Source organism: Salmo trutta, chromosome 31, assembly GCF_901001165.1.
Source record: "Salmo trutta chromosome 31, fSalTru1.1, whole genome shotgun sequence".
NCBI classification, from domain to species: domain Eukaryota; kingdom Metazoa; phylum Chordata; class Actinopteri; order Salmoniformes; family Salmonidae; genus Salmo; species Salmo trutta.
The window spans coordinates 42,021,324-42,049,017 of NC_042987.1; the positions used below are offsets into that span (position 1 = coordinate 42,021,324).

General features: G+C 42.7%; 1 protein-coding gene and 1 long non-coding RNA gene across 2 annotated transcripts in view; both read right to left on the minus strand.

The window, feature by feature from the left end:
* LOC115170218 (guanine nucleotide-binding protein G(olf) subunit alpha) overlaps positions 1-27,694 on the minus strand; it is a gene marked incomplete in the record, with an annotated part of 102,178 nt that overhangs the window by 55,365 nt on the left and 19,119 nt on the right. Inside the window, 3 exon segments of the mRNA XM_029726611.1 lie at positions 12,548-12,667; positions 13,498-13,552; positions 14,706-14,778. Coding sequence (XP_029582471.1) covers positions 12,548-12,667; positions 13,498-13,552; positions 14,706-14,778 — 248 coding nt within the window.
* Positions 97-1,208, minus strand: LOC115170219 (uncharacterized). The gene is made up of 2 exons (XR_003870988.1): positions 846-1,208; positions 97-792 (listed from the first exon to the last, which is right to left on the minus strand). It is a non-coding gene; the product is annotated as an uncharacterized LOC115170219 (long non-coding RNA).

A 27,694-nucleotide genomic window follows, 5' to 3' on the forward strand; every position in this document is an offset into this window, starting at 1 on the left:
TCGTCTAGGCTGCATCAAAACCGTTGTAAAGAAGCTAGCTAGCTAGCTACAGTAGCCAGCGAAGTTAACATCTAGCATGCTAGATAATAGAGTCCATTTTGCTGCGCTCCTCGTCCTTGTCTACAACAACTCCATTCATATGAAACAGCCTGTTGGTAGATCACTGTAGCCTCCTCATTTAGCCAACCTCATTTAGCCAACCTCATTTAGCCAACCTCATTTCCTATTTATTTATTTTTATTACATTTAGCATTGATTAGAAATCCCCCATTTCACTCGCTACAGATGGAGCCTCTGACTGTAGCACCGATGTGATTAACACCAATAGCAACCAGCTACACCTGTAAAACGTGTTTAAGCTACCAATAACAACCAGCTACACCTGTAAACCGTGTTTAGGCTACCAATAACAACCAGCTACACCTGTAAAACGTGTTTAGGCTACCAATAACAACCAGCTACACCTGTAAAACGTGTTTAGGCTACCAATAACAACCAGCTACACCTGTAAAACGTGTTTAGGCTACCAATAACAACCAGCTACACCTGTAAAACGTGTTTAGGCTACCAATAACAACCAGCTACACCTGTAAAACGTGTTTAGGCTACCAATAACAACCAGCTACACCTGTAAAACGTGTTTAGGCTACCAATAACAACCAGCTACACCTGTAAAACGTGTTTAGGCTACCAATAACAACCAGCTACACCTGTAAAACGTGTTTAGGCTACCAATAACAACCAGCTACACCTGTAAAACGTGTTTAGGCTACCAATAACAACCAGCTACACCTGTAAAACGTGTTTAGGCTACCAATAACCAGCACCTAACTTACAAGCTACACCTGTAAAACGTGTTTAGGCTACCAATAACAACCAGCTACACCTGTAAAACGTGTTTAGGCTACCAATAACAACCAGCTACACCTGTAAAACGTGTTTAGGCTACCAATAACAACCAGCTACACCTGTAAAACGTGTTTAGGCTACCAATAACAACCAGCTACACCTGTAAAACGTGTTTAGGCTACCAATAACAACCAGCTACACCTGTAAAACGTGTTTAGGCTATGGGTGCGTCTTTATGGGACACACTCATAAAAACTGTAATAAAAGTGTTTTATAACATGTTGAATAAAATGGCCCATCCTATGTTGTAATGTAACATCGTGCCTTCAGAAAGTATTCATACCCCTTAACTTATTCCACATTTTGTTGCGTTACAGCCTGAATTCAAGATGGATGAAATATATTTTTTTTTCTTCCCCTCACCCATCTTCACAAAATACTCCATAATGACAAAGTGAAAACGTTTTCTTCTATCAAATTGAGGTGAATCCAATTGATTGGAAACCACCTGTGGCCAAGTAAATCGTTTAGGACATGACTTAGAAAGAAAACCAGGTCCCACAGTTGACAGTGCACGTCAGAATCGAAACTATACCATGGAGGTCCACAGAAACTGACGTAGATGGAACAACTCAGACTCTACCTAGAGCTGGCTGTCTGACCAAACTGAACAACCAGGAAAGGAGGACCTTGGCCAGGGAGGTGACCAAGAACCCAATGATCACTGACATAACTACAGAGTTCCTTGGCTGAGATGGGAGAACCTGCCAGAAGGACAACAGTCTCTACAGCACTCTACCAATCTGGGCTTTATGGGGGGGAGTGGCCAGATGGAAGCCACTCCTGAGAAGAAAAAAAAGCACTTGACAGCATGTCTGGAGTTTGCAAAAAGGCACGTGAAAAACTCAGCGCATATAAGGCAAAAGATTCTGTGGTCTGATGAGACAAATTCAACTCTTGAGCCTGAATGAAAAGTGCTATCTGGAGAAAACCAGGCACAGCTCAACACCATCCCTACCGTGAAGCCTGGTGGCGGCAACATCCTGCTTTGGGGATGCTTTTCAGCAGCAGGTTCTGGGAGACTAGTAAGGATAGAGGGAACAATGAATGGGGACAAATACAGGCAAATCCTTGATGAGAATCTTTGCCCCAGTCTAACAGAACAATGACCCCCAAGCACACAGCCAAAGCAACACTGGAATGGCTTCAGAACTAGAATGTGAAAGTCATTGAGTGGCACAGCCAAACCCCAGACTTAAATCTCATAGAAAATCTGTGGAAAGACTTGAAGATCGCTATTCACCCCCACTCCCTATCTAACTAAATAGAGCTAGAGAAAATCCCCAAATCCAGATAGGTAGGTCTGTATCAGCTTTGCACAAGACGACTCAAAGCTGACACAGACCTACCCAAGACGACTCAAAACTAGAGGTTGACCGATTAATCGGAATGGCCGATTAATTAGGGCCGATTTCAAGTTTTCATAGCAAATCGGTAAAATCTGTATTTTTGGCCACCGATTTAAACCTTTATTTAACACATTCTTATTTTCAATGACGGCCTAGGAACGGTGGGTTAACTGCCTTGTTCAGGGGCAGAACGACCAATTTTTACCTTGTCAGCTTGGGGATGCAACCTTACGTTAACTAGCCCAACGCTCTAACCACCTGCTTTACGTTGCCAAGGTAAGTTGCTAGCTAGCATTAAACTTATCTTATAAAAAAACTATCAATCAATCATAAACACTAGTTAACTACCACACGGTTGATGATATTACTAGTTTATCTAGCCTGTCCTGCTTTGCATATAATCGATCTTATAATCGTCTTTCTTAAAATCAATACACAAGTATATATTTTCAAACCTGCATATTTAGTTAATATTGCCTGCTAGCATGAATTTCTTTTAACTAGGGAAAATGTGTCACTTCTCTTGCAAACAGAGTCAGGGTATATGCAGCAGTTTGGGCCGCCTGGCTCGTTGCGAACTGTGAAGACTATTTCTTCCTAACAAAGACAGCAGACTTCGCCAAACGGGGGATGATTTAACAAAAGCGCATTTGCAAAAAAAAAGCAAGAAATCCAGGTTAGCAGGCAATATTAACCAGGTGAAATTGTGTCATTTTGCGTTCGTTGCACGCAGAGTCGGGGTATATGCAACAGTTTGGGCCGCCTGGCTCGTTGCGAACTAATTTGCTAGAATTTTACGTAATTATGACATAACATTGAAGGTTGTGCAATGTAACAGGAATATTTAGACTTAGGGATGCCACCTGCTCGATAAAATACGGAACGGTTCCGTATATCACTGAAAGAAAAAAAACGTTGTGTTTTCGAGATGATAGTTTCCGGATTTGACCATATTAATGACCTAAGGCTCGTGTTTCTGTGTGTTATTATGTTATAATTAAGTCTATGATTTGATAGAGCAGTCTGACTGAGCGATGGTAGGCAGCAGCAGGTTCGTAAGCGTTCATTCAAACAGCACTTTCGTGCGTTTGCCAGCAGCCCTTCGCAATGCATTGCGCTGTTTATGACTTCAAGGCTATCAACTCCCGAGATTAGGCTGGTGTAACAGATGTGAAATGGCTAGCTAGTTAGCGGGTGCGCGCTAATAGCGTTTCAAACGTCAATCGCTCTGAGACTTGGAGTAGTTTTTCCCCTTGCTCTGCATGGGTAACGCTGCTTCGAGGATAGCTGTTGTTGATGTGTTCCTGGTTCGAGCCCAGGTAGGAGCGAGGAGAGGGCCGGAAAATATACTGTTACACTGACAATACTAAAGTGCCTATAAGAACATCCAATAGTCAAAGGTATATGAAATACAAATTGTATAGAGAGAAATACTCCTATAATAACTACAACCTAAAACCTCTTACCTGGGAATATTGAAGACTCATGTTAAAAGGAACCACCAGCTTTCATGTTCTCATGTTCTGAGCAAGGAACTTAAACGTTAGCTTTTTTACATGGCACATATTGCACTTTTACTTTCTTCTCCAACACTTTGTTTTGCATTATTTAAACCAAATTGAACATGTTTCATTATTTATTTGAGGCTAAATTGATTTTATTGATGTATTATATTAAGGTAAAATAAGTGTTCATTCAGTATTGTTGTAAATGTCATTATTACAAATAAATAAAGAAATTAAAAATAAATAAATAAATAAAAAAAATAAAAAAAATAAAACCAAAAAAAAAATCGTCCGATTAATCGGTATTGGCTTTTTTTGGTCCTCCAATAATCGGTATCGGCGGCGAAAAATCATAATCGGTCGACCTCTAATGTATATGTGCTTTCTTGAGCAGGGGGACCTTGCGGGCGCTGCAGGATTTCAGTCCTTCACGGCGTAGTGTGTTACCAATTGTTTTCTTGGTCACTATGGTCCCAGCTGCCTTGAGATCATTGACAAGGTCCTCCCATGTAGTTCTGGGCTGATTCCTCACCGTTCTCATGATCATTGCAACTCCACGAGGTGAGATCTTGCATGGAGCCCCAGGCCGAGGGATATTGACAGTTCTTTTGTGTTTCTTCCATTTGCGAATAATCACACCAACTGTTGTCACCTTCTCACCAAGCTGCTTGGCGATGGTCTTGTAGCCCATTCCAGCCTTGTGTAGGTCTATAATCTTGTCCCTGACATCCTTGGAGAGCTCTTTGGTCTTGGCCATGGTGGAGAGTTTGGAATCTGATTGATTGATTGCTTCTGTGGACAGGTGTCTTTTATACAGGTAACAAACTGAGATTAGGAGCACTCCCTTTAAGATTGTGCTCCTAATCTCAGCTCGTTACCTGTATAAAAGACACCCGGGAGCCAGAAATCTTTCTGATTGAGAGGGGGTCAAATACTTATTTCCCTCATTAAAATGCAAATCAATTTATAACATTTTTGACGTGTTTTTCTGGATTTTTTTGTTGTTATTCGGTCTCTCACTGTTCAAATAAACCTACCATTAAAATTATAGACTGATCATTTTTTTATCAGTGTGCAAAAATACAAAATCAGCAGGGGATGAAATACTTTTCCCCCCTCACTGTAGCTCTAACCTTAGTGTCACCACTATATTGTTACCAGTGGGGTCCAAATCCACAGAATGAGATCCTTCTCAACCTTTTTAATGCTGAATTAGCCACTCGTTACTTGTCATGTTGTCGTACAGGCACCTTAATCAAACGCAATACTGGCTTCCAGTGCATCTAGCTTTGCTTGTTGATTTGAAATTCCCCTTTTTAGAAGATAGATGAGTGGTTTTTTTTTTTTACATCTGAAAGATTATAATGCTTCAAAGTGGGTTAACTGTTAGATCTTAACCCTACTGTGACTTGAAGTAGGGCAACTGTTGAAGGAAGTAGTAGTATGTAGGTTAGGTTCCCTCTACTTTGAACTATACACGGCCTTTGACTTATTACAGATTCTGTTGTTAGTCTGAATTCAGAATTAAATATATTTGTTTCTTACCCATCTACTACACACAATACCCCATAATAACAAAGTGAAAACATGTTTTTTAGAAATGTTTGCAAATTTATTGAAAATGAAATGCATAAATATTTCATTTACATAAGTATTCACACCCCTGAGTCAATACTTTGTAGAAGCACCTTTTGGCGTTGTTTACAGTTTTGAGTAGAGGTCGACCGATTATGATTTTTCAACGCCGATACCGACTATTGGAGGACCAAAAAAAACGATACCGATTAATCGGACAATTTATTATGATTTCTTAAATATACACACACACACACACACACACACACACATATATATATACACACACATATACATACATACATACACACATACATACACACACATATACATATATACACACACAGCTCTGAAGTGACAACGATACTGAAGAGTGCTTAGGAGACAAATACTCTCAACTGTTTGAATAATACAAATAGAGTTTAAGTTACCTGTGATGAATGCTGAAAACAAAAACTGTAATTTCTATATGCAGGAAATCCTATTTTAATAATGGGCAGGGTAAGAATTGACTACCGAAGAGCGAGTCATAATTCCCATGACACCTCCTAGCAAAATCTGAAAAGCGGTTCCTTCATTTATTCCATAGGATATTTTTAGATTAACTTAAAATAAGGTCTGTGTTTGGTTTAGGCTTACACCACCTTGCCAATTTTATAACTGTGTAGATATCCATAGGATATAACTCTGATCAATATAAGCGAAGATACATTTTTTTGTAGAGTGGATTTATGAAAATATGTTGACAAACGTTACCTAGTGAGATTTACATGGGTATCAAAACGCAGAGGCGGTTTAAGCACAAAACACAGACCTTATTTGAAGTAGATCAAGACATTCTCTATGGAAGACATGAATGGTAAAATAACGAAGGAACCCCTTTCAAGTTCAGCCGCAAGTTATTACAGGAATTATGACGCGTCGACTATTTCTCTCTAAACCATATCTTTGACTATTACGAGCCTGCTGCTGCCTACCACCGCTCAGTCAGACTGCTCTATCAAATATCAAATCATAGACTTAACTATAATATAATAAACCTTAGGTCATTAATATGGTCAAATCCGGAAACTATCATCTCGAAAACATTATTCTTTCAGTGACATACGGAACCGTTCCGTATTTTATCTAACGGGTGGCATCCATAAGTCTAAATATTCCTGTTACATCGCACAACCTACAATGTTATTTCATAGTTCCGTAAAATTCTGGCAAATTAGTTTGCAACGAGACAGATTCTGTATACCCTGATTCTGCGTGCAACGAACGCAAGAGAACTGACACAATTTCACCTGGTTAATATCGCCTGCTAACCTGGATTTCTTTTAGCTAAATATGCAGGTTTAAAAATATATACTTCTGTGTATTGATTTTAAGAAAGCAACTTGGAGCAACTTGTACCTAAGCGATTATATGCAACGCAGGACAGGCTAGATAAACTAGTAATATCATCAACCATGTGTAGTTAACAAGTGATTATGATTGATTGATTGATTGTTTTTTATAAGATACGTTTAATGCTAGCTAGCAACTTACCTTGGCAATGTAAAGCAGGTGGTTAGAGCGTTGGACTAGTTAACCGTAAGGTTGCTAGATCGAATCCCCGAGCTGACAAGGTAAAAATCTGTTGTTCTGCCCCTGAACAAGGCAGTTAACCCACTGTTCCTAGGCCATCATTGTAAATAAGAATGTGTTCTTAACTGACTTGCCTAGTTAAATAAAATGTCTAAAAAAATTAATAAAAAAAATTAATAAATAAACAAAAATATACAAAAAAAAAATAAAAAAATGTAAAGAAAAATAATAAAAAAAAATTAAAAAATAAAACGGCCAAATCCGCGTAAAGAAAATATAGATTTCCGATTATGAAAACTTGAAATCGGCCCTAATTAATCGGCCATTCCAATTAATCGGTCGACCTCTAATATACATGCCCGTCTGAAGTTTGCCAATGAACATCTGAATGATTCAGAGGACAACTGGGTGAAAGTGTTGTGGTCAGATGAGACCAAAATGGAGCTCTTTGGCATCAACTCAACTCGCCGTGTTTGGAGGAGGAGGAATGCTGCCTATGACCCCAAGAACACCATCCCCACCGTCAAACATGGAGGTGGAAACATGTTTTGGGGGTGTTTTTCTGCTAAGGGGACAGGACAACTTCACTGCATCACGATGGACGGGGCCATGTACCGTCAAATCTTGGGTGAGAACCTCCTTCCCTCAGCCAGGGCATTGAAAATGGGTCGTGGATGGGTATTCCAGCATGACAATGACCCAAAACACACAGCCAAGGCAACAAAGGAGTGGCTCAAGAAGAAGCACATTAAGGTCCTGGAGTGGCCTAGCCAGTCTCCAGACCTTAATCCCATAGAAAATCTGTGGAGGGAGCTGAAGGTTCGAGTTGCCAAATGTCAGCCTCGAAACCTTAATGACTTGGAGAAGATCTGCAAAGAGGAGTGGGACAAAATCCCTCCTGAGATGTGTGCAAACCTGGTGGCCAACTACAAGAAACGTCTGACCTCTGTGATTGCCAACAAGGGTTTTGCCACCAAGTACTAAGTCATGTTTTGCAGAGGGGTCAAATACTTATTTCCCTCATCAAAATGCAAATCATTTTATAACATTTTTTACATGCATTTTTGTGGATTTTTTTGTTGTTGTTATTCTGTCTCTCACTGTTCAAATGAACCTACCATTAAAATTATAGACTGATAATTTCTTTGTCAGTGGGCAAATGTACAAAATCAGCAGGGGACCAAATACTTTTTTCCCCCACTGTAAGTGATGTGGATGATGACAAACAGGGACATGTTGTTAAACTAGGACCTGGCCTGGTCTTTATCCCCACTGTACAGCCAGTAGCTCAGAGACCGGGGCCCCCCAGGCAGACAGAGACCGGGGCCCCCCAGGCAGACAGAGACTAACATCATCACTAGGCTCTAACTGCTGGTGCATAGAGACTAGTAAGAGTGTGAGACTGTTTGAAACAGGGGATGTGGATTTACTGAGTGACATGCAAATTAATTCAAATTCTGAACGAATAACGCGACTATGAGGCTTGGCTCTAAATCGAGGCGGGAGAGTAGTTAACACAGCCACAAAGTCGTAAACCCTGCCAATTTCTACAATTTCTCTTCTTAAAATCAGATTTTTAAAACTAACCCTAACCTTCGATTCTGAGTTCGGGCAAATAAAGTTTAAGCAAACTATTTCTAAGATGTGTACTTTTACATTTTCCGAACTCACTTCCTTGTTTTTAGCGCTTGTGCTGCTTAACGCTTTGAAATCCACAACGTGGGGGGGGGGGTTCTAAAGGGTACACTAGATGGTGATGGACAGAGATCAGCCAATTAAAAAAATAAGCAGGCTGTGTTCGCCACTCCTGCCATGGACTACCATTCTGATGCGCTGTAAAAACCAGACGGTTTGACAGAGAGAAGACGACGACTGGTGGATGAGATTACACAGAGAGAGGACCACAACGCTGGTCCTCCCAGTGCCACCCCACCACAACGCTGGTCCTCCCAGTGCCACCCCACCACAACGCTGGTCCTCCCAGTGCCACCCCGCCACAACGCTGGTCCTCCCAGTGCCACCCCGCCACAACGCTGGTCCTCCCAGTGCCACCCCACCACAACGCTGGTCCTCCCAGTGCCATCCCATCCCAGGTCCTCCCAGTGCCACCCCACCACAACGCTGGTACTCCCAGTGCCACCCCACCACAACGCTGGTCCTCCCAGTGCCACCCCACCACAACGCTGGTCCTCCCAGTGCCACCCCACCACAACGCTGGTCCTCCCAGTGCCACCCCACCACAACGCTGGTCCTCCCAGTGCCATTACAACGCTGGTCCTCCCAGTGCCACCCCACCACAACGCTAGTCCTCCCAGTGCCATCCCATCCCAGGTCCTCCCAGTGCCACCCCACCACAACGCTGGTCCTCCCAGTGCCATTACAACGCTAGTCCTCCCAGTGCCACCCCATCCCAACCCAGGTCCTCCCAGTGCCACCCCACCACATCGCTGGTCCTCCCAGTGCCACCCCACCACAACACTGTAACTTAGACCTGTAGTACCCACTAGGGTTGCACAATTAAACCACATTTGTATTGAAATTGCAGACATGCCCCGTTACCGTGCAGACAGACAGGCCCCGTTACCATGCAGACAGACAGGCCCCGTTACCATGCAGACAGACTATAATCCTGTCAGTGTATAGCTAGTAAGCCTCATGCTGTCATCACCATTCTTAAAAAAAAGGGAGAAAACATCTCAGAAGAAAGTTGTGGATTACAACAGGTGATATTAGGATGACATGACATCCAGTAAGCAAACAGTGTCAACCTCATAAATCCAATCTGAACTTGTCTGGGACGATCTCTAAGAATCATTATGAAAAGCAAGTTCAAGTAACTACTAGATTATAAACTAGGCCTGCAGCATAATGATCATCACGACCAGGATGCATAACAAATATGACGGCTTCACCTTCTGCTACCCTGACAAGAATCAACTGAGAACCTTTTGCATATAAATATATATCTTAATACTGTATATCCGTGCCCCCAGCGTTTTAAAACGGACATCTGCTTCGGTCCAGTACATAAACATCTACAATTATCAGTCACAACACCGCAGCGACTGAAAGAGTACATCGGTTTTCAAAGAAGGATGATTTCCAGAACGATGAAAAACACGGTCTGTGTATTTCCATTTGGCCTGTCATGTGACCGGACCCTAATCAGGACCCTGATCAAAACCAAGCAGAACACCGTGTCCTTAACGCCACCCTATTCCCTATATCTAGAGAACTACTTTTCTGTCTCAAGCCAAAAGCATTTTTTTTTTTTAAATGTATTTTATTTAACTAGGCAAGTCAGTTAAGAACAAATTCTTATTTACAATGACGGCCTACCCCCTGGGCCAAATTCGGACGACGCTGGGCCAATTGTGCGCCGCCCTATGGGGACTCCCAATCACGGCCGGTTGTGATACAGCCTGGAATCGAACCGGGGTCTGTAGTGACGCCTCTAGCACTGAGATGCAGTGGTTTAGACCGCTGCGCCACTCGGGAAGGGGGGGCCCCCTAAATAACTATGCCGGGAATAGGATGCCATTCGGGAGACTGCAGCAGAATCTCATCCTCATGTTCCCAGATGGATAATATGGCCCAATCTGAGTACTGAGAGGGGACTGAGTCCCCAATGCACCTTATTCCCTACATGATGCACTACTTTTGACCAAGGCCCTCTGGGCCCCGGTCTAAAGTAGTGCACTATATAGGGAATAGGGTGCCATGGGGCTCTGGTCTAAAGTAGTTCACTATATAGGGAATAGGGTGCCATGGGGCTCTGGTCTAAAGTAGTTCACTATATAGGGAATAGGGTTCCATAGGGCTCTGGTCTAAAGTAGTTCACTATATAGGGAATAGGGTGCCATAGGGTTCTGGTCTAAAGTAGTGCACTATATAGGGAATAGGGTGCCATAAGGCTCTGGTCTAAAGTAGTGCACTATATAGGGAATAGGGCTCTGGTCTATAGTAGTGCACTATATAGGGAATAGGGCTCTGGTCTATAGTAGTGCACTATATAGGGAATAGGGTGCCATAAGGCTCTGGTCTAAAGTAGTGCACTATATAGGGAATAGGGTGCCATAAGGCTCTGGTCTAAAGTAGTGCACTATATAGGGAATAGGGCTCTGGTCTATAGTAGTGCACTATATAGGGAATAGGGCTCTGGTCTATAGTAGTGCACTATATAGGGAATAGGGTGCCATAAGGCTCTGGTCTAAAGTAGTGCACTATATAGGGAATAGGGTGCCATAAGGCTCTGGTCTAAAGTAGTGCACTATATAGGGAATAGGGCTCTGGTCTATAGTAGTGCACTATATAGGGAATAGGGCTCTGGTCTATAGTAGTGCACTATATAGGGAATAGGGCTCTGGTCTAAAGTAGTGCACTATATAGGGAATAGGGCTCTGGTCTAAAGTAGTGCACTATATAGGGAATAGGGCTCTGGTCTATAGTAGTGCACTATATAGGGAATAGGGCTCTGGTCTATAGTAGTGCACTATATAGGGAATAGGGCTCTGGTCTATAGTAGTGCACTATATAGGGAATAGGGCTCTGGTCTATAGTAGTGCACTATATAGGGAATAGGGCTCTGGTCTATAGTAGTGCACTATATAGGGAATAGGGCTCTGGTCTATAGTAGTACCACTATATAGGGAATAGGGCTCTGGTCTATAGTAGTGCACTATATAGGGAATAGGGCTCTGGTCTATAGTAGTGCACTATATAGGGAATAGGGCTCTGGTCTATAGTAGTGTACTATATAGGGAATAGGGCTCTGGTCTATAGTAGTGCACTATATAGGGAATAGGGCTCTGGTCTATAGTAGTGCACTATATAGGGAATAGGGCTCTGGTCTATAGTAGTGCACTATATAGGGAATAAGGCTCTGGTCTATAGTAGTACCACTATATAGGGAATAGGGCTCTGGTCTATAGTAGTGGACTATATAGGGAATAGGGCTCTGGTCTATAGTAGTGCACTATATAGGGAATAGGGCTCTGGTCTATAGTAGTGCACTATATAGGGAATAGGGCTCTGGTCTATAGTATTGCACTATATAGGGAATAGGGCTCTGGTCTATAGTAGTGCACTATATAGGGAATAGGGCTCTGGTCTATAGTAGTGCACTATATAGGGAATAGGGCTCTGGTCTATAGTAGTGCACTATATAGGGAATAGGGCTCTGGTCTAAAGTAGTGCACTATATAGGGAATAGGGCTCTGGTCTATAGTAGTGCACTATATAGGGAATAGGGCTCTGGTCTATAGTAGTGCACTATATAGGGAATAGGGCTCTGGTCTATAGTAGTTCTGCTGACAGGGAACTAAACTGGAGAGGAAACTCCATCACTAAACTGACAAAAGTTGAAATGTATCTGTCGATTAAGGAAGATACAAAAGTCAAACAACATTTCCAATCTTCCCTCACAACCACACGGCAGGGGGAAATGAAGAGGAATGAAAAAGAGGAACTAAAAACATAAATGCAAAGTTGAACAAAATGGCATCCATTATAACAACGGCTGAACACCTACATTATACATGTCTCAAATCAATCCGCTGTTGTTGACCACACCAAGCTCACACACACACACACACACACACACACCTGAATGACAACCTAAAACAGACATCTTACCTGTGTGTAGTCAAAATCCGAGAGAGGAGCTATGCTTTTGATGTACTCGATTCTGTACTGGTCTTCGGGGTTGGCTAGAGTGACTGGTGGTATCAAGGTGCTCATCGCTGACACTATCGTCTAGAAACAGGAGAAACACACCGCCGTTAAGATGGATGTGAATACAGGATAAACAACATCATAAGCTTAACTAAAAAACTAAAATCAGGGAAATAGGATTGGGGTGTCCAATCTAACACAGGCTGCACCCTATTCCCTATGTAGGGCCCTGGGCTGCTGTCAACTACACAAGGACTACTAGGCTGTCATCTGGCTCCGTGCCGTTTGGTTTCTCCCGTCCACCTTTCGGTGATTGGCCCCATGGTTAAGAGCATTGGGCCAGTAACCGAAAAGGTCCCTGGTTTGAATCCCTGAGTCAACTAGGTGAAGCATCTGCCGATGTACCCTTGAGCAAGGGACGTATCCTGAATTGCTCCTGTAAGTTGCTCTGAATTAGAGCATCTGCTAAATGACAAAAAAATGTAAAAAATGTCCAAAGTACTGCACTATACAGTATAGGGAACAGGGCCCTGATCTAAAGTACTGCACTATACAGTATAGGGAACAGGGCCCTGATCTAAAGTACTGCACTATACAGTATAGGGAACAGGGCCCTGATCTAAAGTACTGCACTATACAGTATAGGGAACAGGGCCCTGATCTAAAGTACTGCACTATACAGTATAGGGAACAGGGCCCTGATCTAAAGTACTGCACTATACAGTATAGGGAACAGGGCCCTGATCTAAAGTACTGCACTATACAGTATAGGGAACAGGGCCCTGATATAAAGTACTGCACTATACAGTATAGGGAACAGAGTACCATTTGCGACGCAGACAGAGTAATCCAGTAACCCACTAGTTGAATTAAAAAACAGGTAAGACACAGATTAACGCTAGTCTACTCACCACTATCGCATCCTTCACGTTTTTCCGAATATCTTGTATTTTCTGTTTCTTTTCTCTGTCAAAAAGGGAGGACAGAATACAGGTGTGAGGAGACAGTAACAAAACAAGATAACAACAACATCACAATAGTGCTCGTCTAAGAACCTTAAGATCCCACTATGAAGGCTGGGTAGTTCCTCTCCAGTTCTAGGCCCTAATGTTAACACACTAGAGTTGGTACGGGTTCAGGCCAGACAGGCAGTAAGATATCTCTACCAGTACAAGATATCTCTACCAGTACAAGATATCTCTACCAGTACAAGATATCTCTACCAGTACAAGATATCTCTACCAGTACAAGATATCTCTACCAGTACAATATATCCCTACCAGTATAACCGTAGGCCTATGTAACTCAGACAGGCAGTAAGATAAGCCTATGGTTGTACTAGTAGGGATATGTAACTCAGACAGGCAGTAAGATAAGCCTACAGTTGTACTAGTAGGGATATGTAACTCAGACAGGCAGTAAGATAAGCCTACAGTTGTACTAGTAGGGATATGTAACTCAGACAGGCAGTAAGATAAGCCTACAGTTGTACTAGTAGGGATATGTAACTCAGACAGGCAGTAATATAAGCCTACAGTTGTACTGGTAGGGATATGTAACTCAGACAGGCAGTAAGATACGCCTATGGTTGTACTGGTAGGGATATGTAACTCAGACAGGCATAGGCCACTGTCTCTATCACAGGCACAGAAGGCCTTGCAGCAAAATACATTATCCATAGACATAGGCCTCTCCTCAATAATAGTCAACATAGCTATGACATTCATAACAGTAAACAGTGTGACTGCAGTAATAACAGGCAGATGTCATGTCTCACATGTGGGGAGAGAAAGAGAGAGACAGAGAGAGAGACAGAGACAGAGACAGAGAGAGAGAGAGAGAGAGAGATCAGTGATAGTCGCCTGGCTGTACAGTACATTTGAGTGTTGGTCACTGATAGGAGGGGGCCTAGGCTCTGCAGTGCCTGAGGAAAATCCATTCAGTTCTCTACAGCCTATTACAGCCTATTATCATATTGACAGTCTCACCCAAAGGCAGGGAGACCGTGAGTATAACCAAACATGTTATGAAATGGGTATATATATATATATATATATATATATCTGGGCCTATATGTCAAATGGAGATACAGTAGGGCCTGTAACAACAGTGTACTCACTCTGCGTTAAAACCATTGACGTGCAGAATCCTCATCTGCTTCACAATAGTACTTTTCCCGGACTCTCCAGCACCTTAAGGAATGAAACAAACAGGACTAAATGTTACAATATGTTTGCTGATAACCGAACGATAAAAAAAGGCAGTAATCTTGTCACCGTTCAAAATGAATAAGAATGTTGTCAAAACGAAGCGAATTGTAAGGCTTCGCTTCCATCAATACCTCCCTCCCTCCATGACATATAGCGAGAGATTTCAAATACGTAATGGGGTAATTTAATGAAGGATATTTTAGATCCCAGTGTTCGGGCCAAGCCGTTTATATAACCTTACCCAATAATAACAGCCGGTGCGTCGCTTTATACGCTTGTCTTTCTTTTTGCAATTGTTTTTCGATTTTTTTATTCGCCTCTCGTTGTGCTTTTTCGTCGATGCGTTGATCTTCAGTCTTGCTGTTGCCCAAACAACCCATATCTTCCGTTAACTTACCTCGTCTATCGAAAATATTAAAATTACACGAAGATGTTAGAATAATAAATGTTTTTTAAAACAACACAAATGGTGTGCGACGTTTCTCCGCCGTCGGGAGGACTGTTCTTCCTCCCCGCTCCGGTTCCTTCTCAGCCCCGACCAACAGGACCTTCCTTCTGCATCCGACTCATCCAAAATAATTCTTCATTCAACCCCTAAACCAACAAAACATCAGCCCTCCGATCGTTGAAATAACAGAGAGGTGGAGAAAATCCGGAAGGTTTAGATTGAGTGGAAACAGGCCAAGTGTTTTCTGTGTCGTTCCTTCCCTGATGTCAGTGTGTGTGTGTGGTGTTTTTAACTCAGCACTGCCTCTCTCTGTTGTACCAGGAAGTAGCCGTGCACCGAGCCACACCGACAACACCGGAGCACTGCTGGCTGGCTGGGCTCATTACAATCACATGTGTCACCCAAGACCTTCCCGCGGCTACTTGATCAGCCAGAAATAAAATGAAAAGCAACACAGGGGAGAGAGGATCTGTTTGGACCAGACCAGCCTGGCAGGAAGTTGGGGTTGTCAACCCTGATATCACAGGGTAACACAGGCCTACACACACAGCTTATCAGTCACTTACACTACAGACCTCCTAAACACCTGCAAAATATTATTACAAATAACACGTCTAAAGTTACAACCGGACAAATACACGGTCTGAAAGCCCCCAATAAACTAAAGTAAAACCCAAACTAGGCGCAGCAACAACAAATAAAAATCATTTCTAGCCCTTCTGCTACCAACCCTCTCGGTAGTCTGCCCCCCCTCGGTAGTCTGCCCCCTCTCGGTAGTCCGCCCCCTCTCAGTAGTCCGCCCCCTCGGTAGTCTGCCCCCCCTCGGTAGTCTTCGGTAGTCTGCCCCCCCTCGGTAGTCTGCCCCCCCTCGGTAGTCTGCCCCCTCTCGGTAGTCTGCCCCCCCTCGGTAGTCTGCCCCCTCTCGGTAGTCCGCCCCCTCTCAGTAGTCCGCCCCCTCTCAGTAGTCCGCCCCCCCCTCGGTAGTCCGCCCCCTCGGTAGTCCGCCCCCTCGGTAGTCCGCCCCCTCTCAGTAGTCTGCCCCCCCTCGGTAGTCTGCCCCATTACTACATCCGCCACCATTACTACATCCTTTCTGCACTTTCTGACAACTGTTGTTGTAAAAACAGATAAATATATATACATTTTCACCAATTAATTCAATTGATTCAAGTATTGACATTTTCTATATATATATATATATATATATATATATATATATATATATATATATATATATATATATATATATATATATAAGAGAGAGAGAGAGAGAGAGAGAGAGAGAGAGAATATTCATATACAATTCAAATGTTTGTTATTCATTATATTTTCTAAACGCCTGTTCAGATTTTAAACTATGGAAGCACTCCCTGACGACAATGAGAACAGACCACCAGCCACCCATAGACCACCCACAGACCACCACCCACCCACAGACCACCCACAGACCACCACCCACCCATAGTCCACCACCCACCGACAGACCACCACCCACCACAGACCACCCATAGTCCACCACCCACCCACAGACCACCACCCACCCATAGTCCACCACCCACCCATAGTCCACCACCCACCCACAGACCACCCACAGACCACCACCCACCCATAGTCCACCAATCTTGATCTTTGTGGCTGTGGTAAGTAGTGACAACCCTGTCAGTGTCCACAACTCCTCTTGATCTTTGTGGCTGTGGTAAGTAGAGACAACTCTGACAGTGTCCATGGATATTTGAACCATCTGATAGGTCATAACAATAACAACTATGTTTTTTATAATAGGCATTATGAAAATAAAATGCTAATGTATTTTGTAAAAGGGAGGTGGTGCCTAGCCTGGCTCCTACTGTATATAAACCCAGACTGGCCCAATTCAGTCCATCCATAAACTGCCACAAAGGGCAAGGTCAACACAGTGAGTAGCTCTTTAGCACCACCTAGAGGCTATGATCGCTATAGCAGGAATAACAGATGGTATTGCTACTGCTGCAGCCCTGCCCTTTTCTATGGTCGCCATTGAGCATAGAAACTTGACAAGACAAAAGCGTTCACAGTTATAAGTAGTGTTTGTTCGGGAAGATCCTCTGGTAACGTAGCTTACTAACCTACAAGCTATTCTTATTGGAATTATAGATTGATCAAGCCAACTCTAGGGAGGAAGCGAACAGAAAGTACAGTCACTTCCTGGTATGGTCCGTGTAGGCCACACCAAACCGAAAGTGATAAACGTTTCCTTCTCCTCTGAAACAATAACAAAGGGCCTGGAGAAATGTAACCACTCTCAGATTAAATAGATAGAGCTATGGATGCAAGGACTGACCATCCATGATATCAACATTATAGTTATAACCATGTTATGAGGATATACAGGACTGACCATCCATGATATCAACATTATAGTTATAACCATGTTATGAGGCTATACAGGACTGACCATCCATGATATCAACATTATAGTTATAACCATGTTATGAAGCTATACAGGACTGACCATCCATGATATCAACATTATAGTTATAACCATGTTATGGAGGCTATACAGGACTGACCATCCATGATATCAACATTATAGTTATAACCATGTTATGAGGCTATACAGGACTGACCATCCACGATATCAACATTATAGTTATAACCATGTTATGAGGCTATACAGGACTGACCATCCATGATATCATTATTATAGTTATAACCATGTTATGAGGCTATACAGGACTGACCATCCATGATATCAACATTATAGTTATAACCATGTTATGAGGCTATACAGGACTGACCATCCATGATATCAACATTATAGTTATAACCATGTTATGAGGCTATACAGGACTGACCATCCACGATATCAACATTATAGTTATAACCATGTTATGAGGCTATACAGGACTGACCATCCATGATATCAACATAGTTATAACCATGTTATGAGGCTATACAGGACTGACCATCCACGATATCAACATTATAGTTATAACCATGTTATGAGGCTATACAGGACTGACCATCCACGATATCAACATTATAGTTATAACCATGTTATGAGGCTATACAGGACTGACCATCCATGATATCAACATTATAGTTATAACCATGTTATGGAGGCTATACAGGTCTGACCATCCATGATATCAACATTATAGTTATAACCATGTTATGAGGCTATACATGACTGACCATCCATGATATCAACATTATTGTTATAACCATGTTCTGGAGGCTATACAGGTCTGACCATCCATGATATCAACATTATAGTTATAACCATGTTATGAGGCTATACAGGACTGACCATCCATGATATCAACATTATTGTTATAACCATGTTATGGAGGCTATACAGGACTGACCATCCATGATATCAACATTATAGTTATAACCAGGTTATGAGGCTATACAGGACTGACCATCCATGATATCAACATTATAGTTATAACCATGTTATGAGGCTATACAGGACTGACCATCCATGATATCAACATTATTGTTATAACCATGTTATGGAGGCTATACAGGTCTGACCATCCATGATATCAACATTATAGTTATAACCATGTTATGAGGCTATACAGGACTGACCATCCATGATATCATCATTATAGTTATAACCATGTTATGAGGCTACACAGTGTTTGTTTACATGTACAATGTTTACAAACATTGGAGGAGAACAAGCTTCTATTTTGGGTTCTGATGGAGTACGACAGTTGAACTAAACTCATGAGGCATTTATAAAAAAAGTGACATTCTTCAAGAATGAATGGATATATATATATATATATATATATATATATATATAGTGAATAAGTCCAAATGAATGTTTCAGCTACAGATTCTAACTCAACATCCTTAACCGAACTCACTAGACTTTATGTAGGATCAGTAGCCTATCACGACAGGGGCAAATAGTTCACGCCAGCTTCAATACCTTTCGTTGATCACAGCCTACTGTTGCTACCGGCAACATGACAGTAGCGATGGTCAGTGTCGACGGTCAATGAATAAAAACCCACTTAGAAAAGCAGCAAAATTCACTTGCTTTTTTTTTTTTTTTTTTTTTACACGGAGACATTTCATGAGGGTTGAGGAAGCTGTGGGGTCCTCCCGCTGTTGCCCCTAACAACAGACATAGCTCTGGAGGAGAAAAAAGGGGAACAGAATGCTATTTCAGAAGCAGCCTGTTTCTTGAGGGGCCAAAGTCCTGGCTGAGTAAGATTTGGAGGCCTTCCACTGTGTTTTGGTGGCTCCAAGGTTAGATGTTTCTCCTAGTGACAGATCTAGGATCAGATTATCCAACCCCCAAAGGGGGGTCAAAAAATGGGAGGCAACAATTGTTAGTACACTTGTGTACGTGGATATGATTCTTAATAAAAACCGATATGAAATAAGCCATTACACTTCATTATTATCCCGACATTTCATTATTATTATTATTATTATCATCATTATTATTATCATTATTATTATCATTATTATTATTATCATTATTATTATTCAGGTTATTACTTATAAATATTAAAATCAACAAATTAACAAATGTCAGGTTGGAGAGAATCTGTCGCATTTTCGTATTGACAACATTAACAGAGTTAAAATAGAGATAGGTCTACCTTGACCTTGTCTGTTGGCTTTTCTGCATGTAAAAAAATATTAAAATACAGATCCTATTTCTATTAACTAAACCATTCAAACGAGGTTCTCCCACTTTTCCCCAAAAATATTCCCATAACGTCACAAACCCTACTGCTGCGGTCATTCAATGGCAGTGGCATATGTTCTTCAAAGACAGGACGCCGTAATGAGAGACATAATGTAGCCTAATCTACTGAAAACAGGCCTTTTACCAGATTATATCATGACAGGAGACATAATGTAGCCTAATCTACTGAAAACAGGCCTTTTACCAGATTATATCATGACAGGAGATATAATGTAGCCTAATCTACTGGAAACAGGCCTTTTACCAGATTATATCATGACAGGAGATATAATGTAGCCTAATCTATTGAAAACAGGCCTTTTACCAGATTATATCATGACAGGAGACATAATGTAGCCTAATCTACTGAAAACAGGCCTTTTACCAGATTATATCATGACAGGAGATATAATGTAGCCTAATCTATTGAAAACAGGCCTTTTACCAGATTATATCATGACAGGAAAGATATAATGTAGCCTAATCTACTGAAAACAGGCCTTTTACCAGATTATATCATGACAGGAGAGATAATGTAGCCTAATCTACTGGAAACAGGCCTTTTACCAGATTATATCACGACAGGAGACATAATGTAGCCTAATCTACTGAAAACAGGCCTTTTACCAGATTATATCATGACAGGAGATATAATGTAGCCTAATCTACTGAAAACAGGCCTTTTACCAGATTATATCATGACAGGAGAGACATAATGTAGCCTAATCTACTGAAAACAGGCCTTTTAACAGATTAAATAATCCATAGATTAGGGCCTAATTAATTTATTTTAATTCACTGATTTCCTTACATGAACCGTAACTCGTTGAAATTGTTACATGTTGCGTTTTATATATTTTTATTCCGTATAAATTAGCAAAACAATTGCTTATAGCCATTAGTAAACAGCCTTGCTATTAGGTCCCGTAGTTTATCTACGTGGAAATAAAGTTCATAATACTCAAATCTTAATGAATGTCGGCCATATTTAAATAGTTTTGACGGTTATTTTATTTTCATGATGGTCTTCAGCCATAACTGTCAGGTACACAGCCGTACCAACTGTCAGGTACACAGCCGTACCAACTGTCAGGTACACAGCCGTACCAACTGTCAGGTACACAGCCGTACCAACTGTCAGGTACACAGCCGTACCAACTGTCAGGTACACAGCCGTACCAACTGTCAGGTACACAGCCGTACCAACTGTCTGGTACACAGCCGTACCAACTGTCAGGTACACAGCCCTACCAATAACCCTATTTGTCTCACAGCCTTACCAATAACCCTAGCTTTGTCTAACAGCCCTACCAATAACCCTATTTGTCTCACAGCCTTACCAATAACCCTAGCTTTGTCTAACAGCCCTACCAATAACCCTATTTGTCTCACAGCCTTACCAATAACCCTAGCTTTGTCTAACAGCCCTACCAATAACCCTATTTGTCTCACAGCCTTACCAATAACCCTAGCTTTGTCTAACAGCCCTACCAATAACCCTATTTGTCTCACAGCCTTACCAATAACCCTAGCTTTATCTAACAGCCCTACCAATAACCCTATTTGTCTAACAGCCCTACCAATAACCCTATTTGTCCCACAGCCTTACCAATAACCCTATTTGTCTAACAGCCCTACCAATAACCCTATTTGTCTCACAGCCTTACCAATAACCCTATTTGTCTCACAGCCCTACCAATAACCCTAGCTTTGTCTCCTTACCTAGCCTTCATAGAGGACTTCATAAGGTTCCATCATATAGAGCCAGTCAGGATGTATCTCATTCTTTATAACTAAAGTGATTGGATAAGAAATGGGGCAACAAAAATCCAACCAGCAATCAGAAGGCAAGGTAAAGCAATTACCATATTACCTAAACCTATCCAATCCCGTTTCGATTTACAGGAGTGCCTACTATGGAGAAGATAGTGACCGCCTATGAGATCGGAAGGTTGGGAGATCAATCCCCGGCTGAGTCATACCAAAGACTGTAAAAATGGCACTCAACATTAGGGAGATAGATTGAGGATAAGGCCCTGCGATAGACTAGTTTCCTGTCCAGGGGGTGTCCTGGTACATCAAGCTGTCTCACTACAGAAACAGGAGATAGACTAGTGTCCTGTCCAGGGGGTGTACTGGTACATCAAGCTGTCTCACTACAGAAACAGGAGATAGACTAGTGTCCTGTCCAGGGGGTGTACTGGTACATCAAGCTGTCTCACTACAGAAACAGGAGATAGACTAGTTTCCTGTCCAGGGGGTGTCCTGGTACATCAAGCTGTCTCACTACAGAAACAGGAGATAGACTAGTGTCCTGTCCAGGGGGTGTACTGGTACATCAAGCTGTCTCACTACAGAAACAGGAGATAGACTAGTGTCCTGTCCAGGGGGTGTACTGGTACATCAAGCTGTCTCACTACAGAAACAGGATATAGACTAGTTTCCTGTCCAGGGGGTGTACTGGTACATCAAGCTGTCTCACTACAGAAACAGGAGATAGACTAGTGTCCTGTCCAGGGGGTGTCCTGGTACATCAAGCTGTCTCACTACAGAAACAGGAGATAGACTAGTGTCCTGTCCAGGGGGTGTACTGGTACATCAAGCTGTCTCACTACAAAAACAGGAGATAGACTAGTGTCCTGTCCAGGGGGTGTCCTGGTACATCAAGCTGTCTCACTACAGAAACAGGAGATAGACTAGTGTCCTGTCCAGGGGGTGTCCTGGTACATCAAGCTGTCTCACTACAGAAACAGGAGATAGACTAGTGTCCAGGGGGTGTCCTGGTACATCAAGCTGTCTCACTACAGAAACAGGAGATAGACTAGTGTCCTGTCCAGGGGGTGTCCTGGTACATCAAGCTGTCTCACTACAGAAACAGGAGATAGACGAGTGTCCTCTCCAGGGGGTGTCCTGGTACATCAAGCTGTCTCACTACAGAAACAGGAGATAGACTAGTGTCCTGTCCAGGGGGTGTACTGGTACATCAAGCTGTCTCACTACAGAAACAGGAGATAGACTAGTGTCCTGTCCAGGGGGTGTCCTGGTACATCAAGCTGTCTCACTACAGAAACAGGATATAGACTAGTGTCCTGTCCAGGGGGTGTCCTGGTACATCAAGCTGTCTCACTACAGAAACAGGATATAGACTAGTGTCCAGGGGGTGTCCTGTACATCAAGCTGTCTCACTACAGAAACAGGAGATAGACTAGTGTCCTGTCCAGGGGGTGTCCTGGTACATCAAGCTGTCTCACTACAGAAACAGGAGATAGACTAGTGTCCTCTCCAGGGGGTGTACTGGTACATCAAGCTGTCTCACTACAGAAACAGGAGATAGACTAGTTTCCTGTCCAGGGGGTGTACTGGTACATCAAGCTGTCTCACTACAGAAACAGGAGATAGACTAGTGTCCTGTCCAGGGGGTGTCCTGGTACATCAAGCTGTCTCACTACAGAAACAGGAGATAGACTAGTGTCCAGGGGGTGTCCTGGTACATCAAGCTGTCTCACTACAGAAACAGGAGATAGACTAGTGTCCTGTCCAGGGGGTGTCCTGGTACATCAAGCTGTCTCACTACAGAAACAGGAGATAGACTAGTGTCCTGTCCAGGGGGTGTACTGGTACATCAAGCTGTCTCACTACAGAAACAGGAGATAGACTAGTGTCCTGTCCAGGGGGTGTCCTGGTACATCAAGCTGTCTCACTACAGAAACAGGATATAGACTAGTGTCCTGTCCAGGGGGTGTCCTGGTACATCAAGCTGTCTCACTACAGAAACAGGATATAGACTAGTGTCCAGGGGGTGTCCTGTACATCAAGCTGTCTCACTACAGAAACAGGAGATAGACTAGTGTCCTGTCCAGGGGGTGTACTGGTACATCAAGCTGTCTCACTACAGAAACAGGAGATAGACTAGTTTCCTGTCCAGGGGGTGTCCTGGTACATCAAGCTGTCTCACTACAGAAACAGGAGATAGACTAGTGTCCTCTCCAGGGGGTGTCCTGGTACATCAAGCTGTCTCACTACAGAAACAGGAGATAGACTAGTGTCCTGTCCATGGGGTGTCCTGGTACATCAAGCTGTCTCACTACAGAAACAGGATATAGACTAGTGTCCTGTCCAGGGGGTGTCCTGGTACATCAAGCTGTCTCACTACAGAAACAGGATATAGACTAGTGTCCAGGGGGTGTCCTGGTACATCAAGCTGTCTCACTACAGAAACAGGATATAGACTAGTGTCCTGGTACATCAAGCTGTCTCACTACAGAAACAGGATATAGACTAGTGTCCAGGGGGTGTCCTGGTACATCAAGCTGTCTCACTACAGAAACAGGATATAGACTAGTGTCCTGTCCAGGGGGTGTCCTGGTACATCAAGCTGTCTCACTACAGAAACAGGATATAGACTAGTGTCCAGGGGGTGTCCTGGTACATCAAGCTGTCTCACTACAGAAACAGGATATAGACTAGTGTCCTGGTACATCAAGCTGTCTCACTACAGAAACAGGATATAGACTAGTGTCCAGGGGGTGTCCTGGTACATCAAGCTGTCTCACTACAGAAACAGGAGATAGACTAGTGTCCTGTCCAGGGGGTGGACTGTAAAAAAAAAGATATCTATTTATTTATTCCACCTTTTATTTAAACAGGTAGGCTAGTTGAGAACAAGTTCTCATTTACAACTGCGACCTGGCCAAGATAAAGCAAAGCAGTGCGACAAAAACAACACAGAGTTACACATAAACAAACGTACAGTCAATAACACAATAGAAAAGTCTATAACCAGTGAGTGCAAATGTAGTAAGAATTGGGAGGTAAGGCAATAAATAGGACATAGTGGTGAAATAATTATAATTTAGCAATTAAACACTGGAGTGATAGATGTGCAAGTAGAGATACTGGGGTGCAAAATAGCAAAAAGAAATAACAATATGGGGATGAGGTAGTTGGGTGGGCTGTTTACAGATGGGCTGTGTACAGGTACAGTGATCGGTAAGCTGCTCTGACAGCTGATGCTTAAAGTTAGAGAGGGAGATCTAAAGTTGAAGTCGGAATTTCTTGTTAACAAACTATAGTTTTGGCAAGTCGGTTAGGACATCTACTTTGTGCATGACACAAGTCATTTTTCCAATAATTGTTTACAGACAGATTATTTCACTTATAATTCACTGTATCACAATTCCAGTGGGTCAGAAGTTTACAAACACTAAGTTGACTGTGCCTTTAAACAGCTCAGAAAATTCCAGAAAATGATGACATTCATGGCTTTAGAAGCTTCTGATAGGCTAATTGACATCATTTGAGTCAATTGGAGGTGTACCTGTGGATGTATTTCAATGCCTACCTTCAAACTCAGGACCTCTTTGCTTGACATCATGGGAAAATCAAAAGAAATCAGCCAAGACCTAAGAAAAAAAATTGTAGACCTCCACAAGTCTGGTTCATCCTTGGGAGCAATTTCCAAACGCCTGAAGGTACCACGTTCATCTGTACAAACAATAGTACGCAAGTATAAACACCATGGGACCACACAGCCGTCATACCGCTCAGGAAGGAGACGCGTTCTGTCTCCAAGAGATTAACATACTTTGATGCGAAAAGTGCAAATCAATCCCAGAACAACAGCAAAGGACCTTGTGAAGATGCTGGAGGAAACAGGAACAAAAGTATCTATATCCACAGTAAAACGAGTCCTATATCGACATAACCTGAAAGGCCGCTCAGCAAGGAAGAAGCCACTGCTCCAAAACTGCCATAAAAAAAGCCAGACTACGGTTTGCAACTGCACATGGGGCCAAAGATCGTACTTTTTGGAGAAATGTCCTCTGGTCTGATGAAACAAAAATAGAACTGTTTGGCCATAATGACCATCGTAATGTTTGGAGGAAAAAGGAGGAGGCTTGCAAGCCGAAGAACATCATCCCAACCGTGACGCAAAGGGGTGGCAGCATCATCTTGTGGGGGTGCTTTGCTGCAGGAGGGACTGGTGCACTTCACAAAATAGATGGCATCATGAGGCAGGAAAATGATGTGGATATATTGAAGCAACATCTCAAGACATCAGTCAGGAAGTTAAAGCTTGGTCGCAAATGGGTCTTCCAAATGGACAATGACCCCAAGCATACTTCCAAAGTTGTGGCAAAATGGCTTAAGGACAACAAAGTCAAGGTATTGGAGTGGCCATCACAAAGCCCTGACCTCAATCCTATAGAAAATGTGTGGGCAGAACTGAAAAAGCGTGTGTGAGCAAGGAGGCCTACAAACCTGACTCAGTAACACCAGCTCTGTCAGGAGGAATGGGTCAAAATTCATCCAACTTATTGTGGGAAGCTTGTGGAAGGATACCTGAAACGTTTGACATCTAGGAACACTGCTACCGACATGCTATAAACACGGCACGCTAAAACACGGCACGCTATAACACGGCACGCTATAACTATAAACACGGCACGCTATAACACGGCACGCTATAAACACGGCACGCTATAAACACGGAACGCTATAAACACGGCACGCTATAACTATAAACACGGCACGCTATAACTATAAACACGGCACGCTGTAACTATGAACACGGCACGCTATAACACGGCACGCTATAACACGGCACGCTATAACACGGCACGCTATAAAACGGCACGCTATAACTATAAACACGGCACGCTATAACTATAAACACGGCACGCTATAACACGGCACGCTATAACTATAAACACGGCACGCTATAACACGGCACGCTATAACTATAAACACGGCACGCTGTAACTATAAACACGGCACGCTATAACTATAAACACGGCACGCTATAACACGGCACGCTATAACTATAAACACGACACGCTATAACTATAAACACGGCACGCTATAACTATAAACACGGCACGCTGTAACTATAAACACGGCACGCTATAACTATAAACACGACACGCTATAACTATAAACACGGCACGCTATAACTATAAACACGGTACGCTGTAACTATAAACACGGCACGCTGTAACTATAAACACGGCACGCTATAACACGGCACGCTATAACACGGCACGCTATAAACACGGCACGCTATAACACGGCACGCTATAACTATAAACACGGCACGCTATAACACGGCACGCTATAACTATAAACACGGCACGCTATAACTATAAACACGGCACGCTGTAACTATAAACACAGCACGCTGTAACTATAAACACGGCACGCTGTAACTATAAACACGGCACGCTATAACACGGCACGCTATAACTATAACACGGCACGCTATAAACACGGCACGCTATAAACACGGAACGCTATAAACACGGCACGCTATAACTATAAACACGGCACGCTATAACTGTAAACACGGCACGCTGTAACTATGAACACGGCACGCTATAACACGGCACGCTATAACACGGCACGCTATAACACGGCACGCTATAAAACGGCACGCTATAACTATAAACACGGCACGCTATAACTATAAACACGGCACGCTATAACACGGCACGCTATAACTATAAACACGGCACGCTATAACACGGCACGCTATAACTATAAACACGGCACGCTGTAACTATAAACACGGCACGCTATAACTATAAACACGGCACGCTATAACACGGCACGCTATAACTATAAACACGACACGCTATAACTATAAACACGGCACGCTATAACTATAAACACGGCACGCTGTAACTATAAACACGGCACGCTATAACTATAAACACGACACGCTATAACTATAAACACGGCACGCTATAACTATAAAC